This window comes from Paramormyrops kingsleyae, chromosome 16, assembly GCF_048594095.1.
Source record: "Paramormyrops kingsleyae isolate MSU_618 chromosome 16, PKINGS_0.4, whole genome shotgun sequence".
Lineage (NCBI taxonomy): Eukaryota > Metazoa > Chordata > Actinopteri > Osteoglossiformes > Mormyridae > Paramormyrops > Paramormyrops kingsleyae.
In genome coordinates this window covers 29,721,956-29,735,592 of record NC_132812.1, presented here as the reverse complement: position 1 = coordinate 29,735,592, position 13,637 = coordinate 29,721,956, and the positions used below count along the sequence as shown (strand labels likewise).

General features: G+C 40.1%; 1 protein-coding gene across 7 annotated transcripts; it reads right to left on the bottom strand.

Annotated features, from left to right (window-relative positions):
• Positions 1–1,244: 1,244 nt before the first annotated feature.
• On the bottom strand, positions 1,245–12,985 carry LOC111856266 (serine/threonine-protein phosphatase 2A regulatory subunit B'' subunit beta-like). Of its 7 annotated transcripts, none has more exons than XM_023836071.2 (15): positions 12,535–12,985; positions 9,486–9,674; positions 8,424–8,488; positions 7,963–8,065; positions 6,467–6,556; positions 6,245–6,331; positions 5,924–6,080; positions 5,498–5,543; positions 5,270–5,359; positions 4,601–4,776; positions 4,146–4,264; positions 3,957–4,057; positions 3,726–3,752; positions 2,799–2,839; positions 1,245–2,679 (listed from the first exon to the last, which is right to left on the bottom strand). In XM_023836071.2, the coding sequence occupies exons 1-15, from the start codon at positions 12,751–12,753 to the stop codon at positions 2,417–2,419; spliced, it is 1,773 nt and encodes a 590-aa protein (XP_023691839.1). In that variant the 5' UTR covers positions 12,754–12,985; the 3' UTR covers positions 1,245–2,416. The 7 variants fall into 7 exon arrangements, with proteins under 7 accessions (XP_023691839.1, XP_023691835.1, XP_023691840.1 ...); XM_023836067.2 differs by having other exon boundaries at positions 8,385–8,488; positions 12,535–12,984; XM_023836072.2 differs by having other exon boundaries at positions 6,467–6,541; positions 12,535–12,984.
• Positions 12,986–13,637: the final 652 nt, after the last annotated feature.

The window sequence follows — 13,637 nt, the reverse complement described above, 5'->3', positions numbered from 1 at the left end:
TTCTTACTCATATGTCACTTTAGATAAAAGCATTTGCTAAATTAAAACAAAAATGTAGCGTTACAGTACCTGACACCTCTGGGGCTGGGGGTTTAAAGCGTGGCTTATGTATATATTACATTGTGGGGACCAAACATCCCCATTTTTTTCAGGAAACTTTCATAAATTTCATAAGAGTCTGTGACTGCAATAAAAAAAACTAAAAATAGAAAGTCTTGTATATTATTTTGTTAACTATGATTAAGGTTGTCATAGTTGGGATTAGGATTTTGCCCATAGAAATGAATGGGCGGTCCCCACAAAGATATGAATACAAATATGTGTTTGTGGTTGGCATGCTTTGTGCTCTGGCTGTGTGGGCTTTCTTAGGGGTTCCTGTCGTTTTGTCCTACGTTCCAGAAGCATCGAGGTGAGTTAACTCTGTGTTCTGTGCAGGTACCCAGGGATTCCCTGGTTAATCTGCAGGCCTCCCATGGTCCAACGCTCCATACAGGGCTATGGAAGCTACGTTGAGGTAAATATTCGATAAAGTATTCAACATGCAATACTTCCGTCTGCATGAGTGCTACCTTTTAGCAATAGACTAATATCTATTAAGACCTGGATGGTCACCGGCTGGCAATAAAACCCACATGGTCATCTTGATGTGCAGCCCTTACAAAACTGCTTTATGGAGTCAATGTTGTGGTGAGACACATGGTTCGATGTTTTCAGTGAATTCATATTTTAAAGGAAATAATAGTATACTTTGTATTTTTGGTTCATTTGTACTTTGAAAATTTATCACAAAGCGTAATTTTGGGAGTCTGAATATTTTGAAGGAAAAAAATAGTATTCTATCTGAAAATTAATTTCCCAAAGCTTAATTGTGGGAATGTCAGTCACTTGCAAATGCTTGATGGTGTTATTTTCTAGTTTCCTGTAGTTAACTCTGAATTAAACTCATAATGCTAAACATAGGCTCTTTGGGCTTGGAATAAATCTCTCTTGGACAAAGAATCTGAATCTTCTCTAAGTCCTGATTTAATCCTTATTTTATTTTATTTGAGGTTGAAAGGCTTTCGTTTCTCATCAGCGAGCTTCAAAACCCTTTTCTGAGTGACGCGTTCCACTGCATAGTTACTTATTTTCTTTGTCCAGCAGGTGGCAGCGTTTCTCTTCAATCTTATTCGCTAACTCGTCAAAGATCTCCCTCAGGCTCGTGCTGTTGAAATATTTAGACATATCACAAACATAAAACACTCTTAATGAGAAATTCTTTTTTATTTAAAATAATCTCCAGTCACATAACTTGTAAGAAGATTCAGATGCGTGTTTGTGGGTATTAAGAGTAGAGTCACACAAAGTATCTCAGTTCATGAGGTCATTATGTATGAGTAAAACTTTTTTGGAATGCAAATAAGACTCAGCTCTTGTTGATAAAAAGGGCAGAATGGAAACAGTATGTCCAGTATATGCTTATGAGATGTGTAAATACCTCAAAGTTCATATTTAACTTGACTACCTGTAGCTTACAGTAGCTTGCCGATTCACAGGTGCGCTGTCATGACAATGATTACTATCTAAAACCCAAAAGTCTATGGGCAGTCAAATGCTGGCTGTGTGTTTGGCCTGCAAACTATTAACTGTCTTTAAGGATTCTGTGGGTCTAAATCACCAGAAAAATGCAGTGAATTAACGATATTCTGACTGCACGCAGTGTTGTTTTGTAGGTATGGGCATCAGCTGTGTTGCTGTATAGAACATTTTATACAGGAAACGCTTCTAAATACACAGTATGAGGAGAATGTGAGAACTACTGTCCAAACAGGCCCTTCACCCAATATCACCAAAACTGGATCCGACCAGCTTCAGGTCAAAACCTCGCATCAGGCCAGTTCTGCGGAACTTCAAACCCTACACAGTCTACAAATATTATATAGTTTTAAATATTTACTTGAAATGTCACTGTCCATATTATTTTGTCATATAGGCCTCCGGTTGGCATAGAATAAAACGATCTATATAAAAATTTAAAATCTATACTTCTCTTAAAGAAGATAAAATTAAAAATTTACAGATATAAAATGACAAAATATTGCAGAATGATTTGCGAAAGTGCAGGAATGTAACCGGTGCTCCTTTTATGAATGTCTATAATAATATTTCACGAAATAAAAAAAGTTGTAAAAAATAATTATGGGAAAATATTCACCTTTGACAATTATTATGTAAGGCACCACATTTTTAAAAGAACTTTACCAAAAAGACCTTTACTGCTTTAAAATTAACTTCATGCATATTGCCACTGGTACGTTTTGTTAATATTATAATGTTAAAAATTCAAATATAGCAGGTCAGTAGCTTCCATACACGCGGAGGTGTGCATTTTAGTAAGTGAAATATTGTTCTGTGAAATGGTACAGCATTTCGTATGCTACAATGACCATGCTAAGGAATGACCATAGCGAATCTGTGCTGTTAATTTGTGGTGGTTGAACACATGGATGTTCACTTTGACTTGTATAAAAAAAATTACATCATCACTATCTATTGTACAAGACCTTTGCTGCTCCTTCAACACGTGGCTCCTCGGGGAAAATGCTTCTTGGTCCCATTGTTCAGTGCAACGGCTTTCCATGGCAACAAATCCAGTCATCTTATCATTGATCCAGAGATCCTTCTGTTCATCGTCAGAAGCTACATTGGGAAATGGCATTCGAAATCATCTTCATAGTCGTACTCGTACATGTCCAGAGTGTACTGGGGGTCGGGTAGCTCAAACAGGTGTGTTTTTCCTGTCCGCAGGGTAAACTCACCCAACATGCGGTGGTTTACTGGGTTATGAGTATTTTCATACCTGAACAGGGAAAAAAATGACATTACACCTTCTTTTAAGGCTGTATTCTGAGTTGATGTTTCCTGTTGCTGAAAACCCATAATCATGAAAGTCTTAAAACTAGTATGAACTAAAGCAAAACAAGGTAATAAATCAGTGGTTAGCAGCAGGAGGTAGAAGCTTTTATTTACACAAAAATGTTCTGAGAACAGAATGAAAAATGATTGGATCAGAGATATAAACGGATTGTCGAGGAGGTGGGACCAAGAAACTAGAGGAGGCAGGGCCAACTAATCAGATGTCTTGGTCCCACCTCCACTAATTACTTGGACTAACCACCTCTACAATCTGATTGGTTATCTCTCTGAATAAATAATTTTTTTTGTTTTGCTCACAGAACATTTTTGTGTGAGTAAAACTCCCGTGAGCGGGATACAAGGGCTGGTTGTGCTCATTGCAGTGGATAGACGGTGAGCACTCGTCACATGAGGAAATGCACATGGGAAATGCTCAAGCACACTTCAATGTTATGTGGAGGTCTTCTCAAAGTTAGCTGAGGACATTCTTACTGTAACATTAATGGAACGTTATTTTCACATTTTAACAAAGATTCTGTCAATGTCAGCATGATTACCTCAACATGCTTTTAATGTAATTAATGTTGAAAAACATTTTTTATACTAAAATATAAATTTATAAACATGCTATGTGTGTATATTATGAACACATCATCCAGTCTTGAACCCATGATCTTTGATGTATAAAGCGTAATAGTGGCGCCCCCCTCTGTTCTGCCATGCCTTTACGCTTTTTCCATATTATTAGCGTTAGCTGTGGTAGTAGCTGAAGCAGTGCTATAACATTCTGGGCACATCAGGGAAACTGGACACTTTGAATGTTTCTGTACCTTAATCGCAACGTTCGGTAAACGTTCCTAGAACGAAAAATTGTTAGTGCCGTACATCCTCTATTGGTGTAAAAATGGACTAAACCATAGAAGCTCATACACAAGATTCCTAAAATGTTGCAGCTCATCATATCAGCCCCCTTAACAGTTACGTCATAGCAAATTACACAGTCTGACCATAAAGTTTTTACTGTTCCTCTTACTGTTCCTTATTAACTCTATTAAACTTACCCGTTATCCTCCTGTTCATTGGCCATTTCCTCTGCCAGCAGGACGTCATATTCTTCAGAAGCATACTTCTCCCAGTCTGACGCGTAAGGATTGCTCTGGTCCTGGAGAGGAGAGCACATCAGCTCTTACCAGACCCTCCACTAATGTGCTCTAGCTGTGACACTTTCTCTGTCAAGGCGCTGTAGTTACCCTCAGTCCTGAGAACGGGTCCCTCTGCTCATGCTCCAGGTACTTCTCAATGTTGAAGAAAGTGTCAAAGAAGACATGGGACATCTTGCACCTTTTTAGGTCACAAAGGGTGATCTTTCCTAGTGAAATCACATAGCAATTTATCTACAGAGCACTGTACATATATCCCCTTGAACTCAGCATTGCTTACGATCTGGCATTGCAGCAACGTGAGCATATTATTCAGCATATAGGATGTTTTGTGCACCAGTAAATTTAGATTTAAGGAAAAAACACAGAACACAGCTCAGAAGTGTTTTTCTGAAGCGCTTCACAGTTGTCAGTCATAGTAGCTAGTCATCCACCCCAGCAATAGCAATCAACCTGCACAGGGGATCTAGTGATGCATGCTGGAAGGACGGATGGGTTACATTTCATGGCTCTAAGACCTGCCTGTGGGTGTTGACAGTGTGTACCTTGGGTCTGGGGATTGACAAGGTCCAGCATTTGGCAGAGACAGTCCTCGAAAGGGAGAGGCTCTATCGACATGCTCTCCAGCTTGTGACACTGCTCCTGGTAGAAGTATTCCAGCTCGTACATGGACAGCACCCCATCGCCATCTAGGTCCATGCAGCGGAACCAGTATTCTATGCTGAAAGTGGCAGACATGGCGGCACCAACAGGCCATTCAGAGAACGGTAATTAAGGTTCATATTAACACAAGCAGAACCGCGTGATGAGAACAAACATTTACAGCTGTACTTTTCTAAGCGATACAGAGCATCTTATTTAAGCAATAACATGTGAGAAGGAGTAGAGTTGTACTCCAATATATCGTGGCTCTTATTTGGTTGTAGGCAAGAGGCTGCAGGCTGAGTGTCAAAGATAATTATCCCTCCGAACTATTTTGCATCATTTAAATGTAACTAAGTAACAGTTTTTAGATACATCTGTAAAGCGGGGTGATACATCTGATGATAAAGCATCTCAGTGTGGTTATACTCTGATAACTGCACTCATAGAACGCCTCTTGTCCAATCAGATTTCTTAGTCAGAACTAACTGTTGTATAAAAATGTTATATTACCTAATACATCAAATAATGAATTATGATTAGGTAGAAGCTGAAATAGGTTATCAGGGTACCTGGTAGAAGTTTTCTTGTCCTCTTCCGATATGAGGAACCAGACAAAGTCTGCATAGCTCATTCTTCCATCTTTGGATGTCCTCTTGTTCCTACAAAGAAGACTGGGGTTGAAAATCAGCTGATCAAACAGCACCTGCCTCACCTTGGGATTATTCTCTCTAAATCCCTAATATTATCCAAACCACAGCAACAGGGATGAATAGAAATAGGTGGTGAAGTTAATTTACCTGGTTACAGTCCCAGAGAATATTCTCTCAATAATTTTACGCGAGACTGTCGAGAGACAAGCATAAAAACCCAAATTAACCCAACATTAATTTGACATTTGGGACTAAATTTATGAATACTGTATTTATGAATTTGTTTGTTTGTTTTATCGCATATGAGGAATCAATTCAACTGCAGTAAAAATAAATGAAAAATAATTATAGGCCTTTTATATTTGTCATTTCATAAATACACAGGCTTGAAAAAGAAATTACCAAACCTAGACATTACGCTGTTGTTACTTGGAAACAAATTTAATGAACAATGGAAGAGATGCAAAAATATTATAGTTTGAAGTAAGCAAAAGGGGAAAACAAAACTCCCTGGGTAAACATAATGATGTCATAACGATCTCTGTGAGGTCATTAGCCAGAGCGGACAGGTACCTTGGTGGCTGTGCTGAGCCAGTTCACTTTGGCTTATGTAGAGATCGTGGTCTGTGTCAAGCTCCCAGAACTTGCAGTAAATAACATAAAAATGTTCATAGGAGAAGTAGTCAGTCAGCTGGTTGACATCGGTCTCTTCTTCCAGCAGGGCCACGTTCTGTTAGAAAGGCTAATACTGTTAGCCAGCCTACGACGAACAGCAGGGTTTATAACCTCACACTGTGTCTCTTCTACTGACCAAACACATCTACATCTGCCAGAATATCAAAGCTATCACCGAACTGCATGGCTGGGTGTATATTCATGGAAAAAAGAACAAACCTCCAAAAAATTGCTCCTCCTGAGTTCTGAACTTGAAATCCTTCCTGTCCAAGATCGGTTTACATTGTAAAATATTCTTTGGATTACCTGTTAATGAGAGACAGTTTTGTAGAAGAAAATGAATTTGTGTTAACTAGAAGATATATTATATTATCATATCATATTCAGTATATTATTATATTCAATATTATTGTGATTAACAATTCGCTTGGAGTCTCTTACCGTGGTAATGTACCGAGAGTGGAAATCAGATGCTTTCTTTAGAAATGCCAGACTGGCATGTGAGTTTACCACGTCCTGCAATGCAAGACACTGAGAAGAGTTACAATCATCTCTACACAAAGTTGGATAAATAGCATCAGAGCTGAAGAATAACATTGATACATTGCAATGTTCTTTGCATCAAAAATATGTACTGCATGTTGTCTTAGTCTTTCAGGTAGAGTCTAGGTAGAGCAGTGTGTCCCAGTCTGGTCCTTGGGAATCCACAGACAGTTTTTGCTCCCAGGTTTTTGCTCCTTCCCAGCTATACTGGGAGCAAAAATGTGGACTGTCTGGTAGGGAGCTCGGAGGGAGCAAAAACATGGACCAACTATGGGTCCCCAAGGACCGGATTGTGAAACACTGCGGTAGAGGCATTGGTTGGCAGTGCTAACAGTGCTGAAATGAAGGCTCTTTGTTCATGCTCTTGAGTCTCAGCTCAGATGACAGGTGCCATGTTTGGCTCACTTTCACACTTAAGGATTATCATCCTCCAGCTGAACGATCTGTTGCTGATATTACAGAAAACGCTCATGTAGTATTAAGAGGTTCATGCTGAACATAAATCACTGTTATGAATCTGCCGGGGAAAGTGAGTTCTGCAGCATTGCAATATTTACTTCATTTGTCAAAATGGCTAAAGCAACTGTGAAATCCACACAGCACAAATGAAACTGGGATGCTGCAATACATCCCTGAACTCATTGCCGAAATTTAATCGAAGGTCTGCAGAACAGACCACTTTTGCACTCTGGGGTACAAAACACTGAATAAGATTTTACAGTAAAAATGTACCTTTGTATTGAGACATGATATTACGTAATATAAATTCAGATCAAACAGATATTGTGATCAAGGACACTGAGAACAACATTTCATTATCTCTAGTCTAGTCTGGATTTATTGCATCATCTCAGCCCTGTTTGATACAGACATGGGATCTTTGGGGGTCCCTGCTTTTGGTTATACTTTTGGTTATACTGTGAGACTTTTCCTGATTTCCTTTTTATCTTCTTGTCCAACGCATTTCATTGCTATGTTGACCCTGTGTTAACATACATATGACAAATAAACTGAAACTTGAACTTGACACTAATGCACTGTCAGAAAAAAGTACTAGCTTGTACCTTTGCTTGTCACTGGGGCTGTACCTTCAAGGGTCTGCCAATTGTACCCTTTACCCTAGGTATTTGTATCTTTTAAGATAGAAATGGAGTATTCTGAATATTTTGTACCATTGGAGGTACATTAATGTTGTTAATCCCTTGGGGATGTTCCTCAGAGTCCATTTCGGGTCCATAAACTAGACAAAAAGGTACATTTACCTACAGCTATGGTACAGTTGGTAGACCCTTGAGGGTCCAGCCCCAGTGACAAGCTACAAAATGCAGAAATTGCTACTCCTTTGTCTCACCGTTTGGAAGCTATTTCCCTAACATGAAAACACAAAAACCAACCTGCAGAAATGGGATGAAGTCCTCTTGTTCCAGATAGCAACGGCCAGGCTTGGCCAGAAGATGAACAAACTTGGATGCATCATCATGGCAAGTCTGTAACATTCTGGAAGGCAGAACAGAGACCAAAATGGACCTAAACACAAACTAAGATCTTTCAATTCCTTTCACATTCGGATATATACTGCATAGCCATCTCTGTGTGGCAAAAACAGAAGTAGTTTTATTGTATGCACTCGTTGTTAATTTTACAGCTGCATTTGTAATGTTTGAACACTACATGAGTAAGAAAAATAACAAAAAGTCAAATAGGAAGACTGACGCACATTCATAAAAACCACTATTACTACATGTATCTGTTGTTTGCTTAAGAGTACTGGTGAAGAAGAGAATTCGCTACCAGACACAAAGCACCATTGTCTTACTTTATCCACATTGCAGTGAAGTTGTGAACAGACACAAACCCCGTCTTGTCTCCTCCAGTGGAATGGAACAATGGGGCTTTCCAGTACAGGGGACACTGACAGGCCTGGGGAGAGCAGCAGTTTTAACATAAAGCTGTCCCCAGTGCACACTCATATCCAGACAACTCCACATACTGCATCATTCCCCAAGGGGAAAAAACACACTTAATAACAAAAGTCAGCTCTTTGCCTTGGGATGACTTCCTGAAACAATTTCAGTTCAGGAATGCAAAAAGACAGAGAGATCTCATTCTACAAGAATGGCTCTGTATTTCCTACCAAGATTAATTAATTACTTTTAGTTCATGTAAGGTCCTCAGCTTCAACTCCTCAGCCCTTCTTAAAGACTCATTTGCCCAAAGGTAGCTAGAGGCTGGATTGATGGTGTTGACTTATCAATGGTGTAATATGACAGCATGGAAAGACGCTACTTCAAAGTAAATGGTAACAATGTTACAAAGTGGTTTTCTATGAATAACACATCATTTACTAATTGATTTTGAACAGGCAAAAAGTGGGTGTCAGAAAAATATTATTAGTCTAATAACACAAGTGGCTACTGACGAACAACGACAGATAAGTTTTGCTGTGTTTAGTCTATAATGTGAGCCTGAAAATGTAAACAATTTCCCGTCTGTGTGCAATGGCATAGGAGAGCGTTTGATACTGGGGGGGACACAATTCCATGATTTAATTGCAATGGTCTATTTACTGGGGGGATGAATGGAGCCAAATGAAATACTGGGGTGAGTACACGTCCCCCCCGGCCCCGGTTCCTATGCCCATTTCTGTGTGCACTAATAAACGTTACTGTCCATCCCTTTTATACACAGAGCCTGGAGGAGATTACATTAGGTAATGGGCTGCAGTTTTCTCAAATGAAAAATGAATAATAAAGTGGATCTCATATGTGCCCAGTAATGCACAGTTTTTGGAAAAACAAACCTCTGAGTTGAATGAAAGAATATATAGGCTTATGTGTGTGTGTGTGTGTGTGTGTGTAAATTAATAAAATTAATGATTGTAAATTGCTGAGTAAATAGTAATCAGAATCACACTAACCTTGGCTACCTTCCCCATGTCCTCAATAGATGCTTTTTCATTAGGGAACTGTGAAAATATTTTCTGGATTCTGATTATGTGAGCGTTAATGTTGAGGTTCTCTTTGGGCTTCCCTCCAGGGAAGTAGAACTTGGGAATGTTTTCGCTGATCTCTGGTGAGATGGTCTCCTCTTTCCCAGGCTGGACCTGCTGAAACAAACAGAACATTTTTCAGCCACAATAGATAAGCATTACACTGCTTTACATAAACCTGTCATTTCAGATCCATTTGGCTTTTCACTTGCAAGTAATTTAATGTGTGATGTGTAATGTTACTGTGATGTGTAATGATTAATGTGTGATGTTTTGCTACTGTAAAAGAAATTAAAACCAAATCAATCAGTGGTTGCCTTCATTTTTACTTTTCAGGCATTTGCTTAACTATAACACTTTTTCAATTTTAGGACCACTACTGTTCCTGATTTACATTAATGATATTGACACCAATACATACAGTAAACTGGTGAAATTTGCAGACGACACCAAGGTGGGTGGTGTAGCAGATACTGAACTAGCAGCACAGAGGCTACAACGGGATCTGGATTTAATTAGCGACTGGGCTGATACCTGGAAGATGGAATTTAACGTAGATAAATGTAAGGTAATCCATGCAGGGAGCAGAAATATAAAGTACAGGTATTTTATGGGTTCCACTGAAATAAAGGTAGCTGATTATGAGAAAGACCTCGGTGTGTATGTTGATGCTTCCATGTCCCACTCTCACCAGTGTGGGGAAGCAATTAAAAAGGCCAATAGGATGTTAGGTTACATCTCTAGGTGTGTGGAGTTTAAGTAAAGGGAGGTGATGCCTATATAATTCATTGGTAAGACCCCACCTGGAATATTGTGTGCAGGTTTGGTCACCATACCTTAAGAAGGACATTGCTGCCTTGGAAAGGTGCAATGTAGGGCTACGAGAATGATTCCTGGTCTTAGAGGAATGTCATATGAGGAGAGGTTAGCTGAGCTGAATGTGTTTAGCCTCGAGTAAAGGATACTAAGGGGGGACATGATCCAGGTATATAAGATTCTAATGGGTCTGGATGCTGTTCAGCCAAATGGCTACTTCAATATTAGTTTAAATACTAGAACTTGTGGCCATAGGTGGAAATTAGCGGGAGAACATTTTAAACTGAATTTGAGAAAACACTTCTTTACACAGCGTGTAGTTAGAGTATGGAATAGTCTTCCTGTTCAAGTAGTGCAAGCTAAAACCCTGGGTTCCTTTAAATCAGAGCTAGATACGATTTTAACAGCTCTGAGCTATTACTTAAGTTCTCCCCAAACGAGGTTGATGGGCTGAACGGCCTCCTCTCCTTTGTAAATTTCTTATGTTCTTATGTACACGATCCTACTATAATTATGTTACTATGAGAAATCAACAGACATGTGCCTTTGGGGTTAAGTTTACCCCCAGGGTAGGCGTGAGAGTTAACCCATGTACACAACTTGATCACTTTCCTAAACTGATTTTGCCAACAGACAGACCAAGAAGGACAGCCATCATTGTCATTACAAGCCCAAGACATTTTAGATACAACCATATTTCACTGCAAAAGATTATATAAATACTATAACTATAACACAAGTTTAACAGGACAAGTAATATTGCACAATCATACACACAGAATGTATCAAAATCAAAAACTATAAATTAGCTGAGATACTGAAACGTTTTATCATCTGAAAGCTGAAAGCCAAGGTCAAAATCTATTTCACAAAACCAGAGAAAGCATGTACTCACTAGCTTCCATCAATCAATCCAGTTGCTTTTGCTGGTCAGGGTCATAAGGGGAATGGAGGAAGGCTGTCACAGGGAGCAATGGACCCCCCCAGACAGAATGCCACTCCATCATGGGGAATAAGCATACACATGGATACACAGGCATCCACAGGCATACACAGGCATCCACATGGATACACAGGCATACACAGGCATACATAGGCATACATAGGCATCCACATGGATACACAGGCATACACAGGCATACATAGGCATACACAAGCATACACAGGCATACATAGGCATACACAAGCATACATAGGCATCCACAGGCATACATAGATATACACAGGCATCCACAGGCATACACAGCCACACACAGGGGAGGCAGATTTGATTTGAATCCTGGAGGTGTAAGGCGACAGCGAGATCTACTGAGGCACCATGCTGGCCGACCACCTTCCCATCTCAGCATTTTTATTAACATAAATGCAGCCACTCATATACGTTACATGAACATATCTGAAGTTTGGCAGGTGGGTAAGATCCAACCATTTAGCTTGAGAAAAATGCCTTTGAAAGTAAGAAAACGAATTTACACTATCATTACAAACCAATATTACAACCAAAAACTCAGGAAGAGCAGGTCTAGTATGATGTCTCATTTGACTGTGAAAATAAACAAAACCGTATAAACAACCTTACAAGACGCTTTGCAATTGCCTCTTTATATATAAATTGATGCAGATAAATAGAAAACGGATCATATACATACATTTTCACTTGTATACCTCTCAAGCTTTCCATGGCATTAATTACATTTAAAAAAAACTGAATGTCAAATGTCATCTTCGTGAAGCTTTTGCACACTGAAAATTTGACTCAGAAGTATAGCTTCTCATCTGGGGTGAGTTTCCTGAAGGCTTCTTAACACCATGTCTTTCATAAGTTCTGCCTTAAAAGATAGACGTAGCTTTGGGAAACTCACCCTTGGTCATGGTGACATCACAACATTAACAGCATAAACAGTGAAACGCCTTGATTAGTGGCAGCCTTCTCCATGGACCAAAAGTCTACTGGGAGCTAAAAAACCAGCTTAAATTTACCATGGCATACGCACGACGATCCATCTTCGTACCTCCACCCATTTTATCGTTAAAAATGTCCCCAGTCACACACACACAGACGAACAGCCACCTACTGAAGAATGAGCAAACACGCAGAATCAGGTGCAGTAAGCATCGAGCGAATGCCCGCCAGCACAGGGGGGCGATTGGGACAACCTGCCTGTCCTTGCTGGATGGCCTTGAGCCTCCTCTTAAACCGTGAAGGCAGTACAAAGTCGCATCCCCGAGCCAGCATGGCCAGCTCCTTCCTCAGGTCGGGGTCTTGTCTCAGGGACAGGTCCTTTGTCCTCATGGCGTCCACCGGGACAGAGTTCCCTCGGATGAGATGTTTTCTGTAGCCCCACAGAGTAGCCCGTCCAGGGTTCCCCGGCTGTCCCATCACCTCTAATTAAATATAGACCGTCTAAGCGGGCAGTGATTTCGCCTCTGAGTCCTGCAAGGCTCCACTGCTCTGGCGGGCTGTAATACTTGAGCCTGCTGTCCCATACGTCAAGGGCTGGCTGCAATCAAGGAGCCCAGTCTTGCGCAGTCACTGAAAGGATAGCGGGAGGGGGAGCGTGAGTGTACACAAGCGCGTGTCCCTCTGTGTGTGATTATCAGAGTGTGTGTGTGTGTGTGTGAGGCGGGCAGCCGCCTATATGCAATCCAGAGCATATTATCAGAACAAACATCCTGCAGTTTTTCTCCACAGGAAAATCGGTAGAATTGTTCATTGCTTCAGAATGTCACAATAGAGTACAGCGTGTGTTGGTGTTTGTACCTCCTCTGTATGTGCAGCCTCTGGAATAATCTCTGTATTCTTATATTATACTGGGATACAGACTGCAAAGATACACTCTGACAGAATCATTTTTATTATTTAAAGATTCTTAAGGAAGAAAAAAGTGAACAGTAAGCCATAAACTGTGAAACTGCAGATGTACCTGATATCTATCTGGTATTAAGAAATTGTCATCCATGTTCTAACTATATGATTTACAAGTAAGAACATATGGGCAAGTGTTTCACTCAGACAAAATCCGAGCGGAGAAAAAAAAATCTCAAGATGCTCTACGTGTGTAAATATTTGGCTTCCTAAGTAATTTTAAAGCAGCTAGTTTTTGAGGGACTGCTCTTGTCTTCTTCTAAAATGGGTCAGAAAGAATTAAACAAATGTTCTTCAGTGTAAGCTGGCACGGGCCAAATGAAATGGCTGTTTGTTTGCACAATAGAGCCCAACTCGAGTCATGAAGAGGAACCTTCTCCTGTGTCCAATCGAGACGG

Excerpts from the sequence above, each read along its gene's own strand:
- LOC111856266 (XM_023836067.2), bottom strand. The coding sequence starts at position 12,753 with ATGGGACAGCCGGGGAACCCTGGACGGGCTACTCTGTGGGGCTACAGA. Across the intron at positions 6,332-6,466 it reads ACTCTCGGTACATTACCACG|GTAATCCAAAGAATATTTTA; the intron begins GTAAGAGACTCC and ends TCTCATTAACAG. Across the intron at positions 6,081-6,244 it reads GGAGGAGCAATTTTTTGGAG|AACGTGGCCCTGCTGGAAGA; the intron begins GTTTGTTCTTTT and ends CCTTTCTAACAG.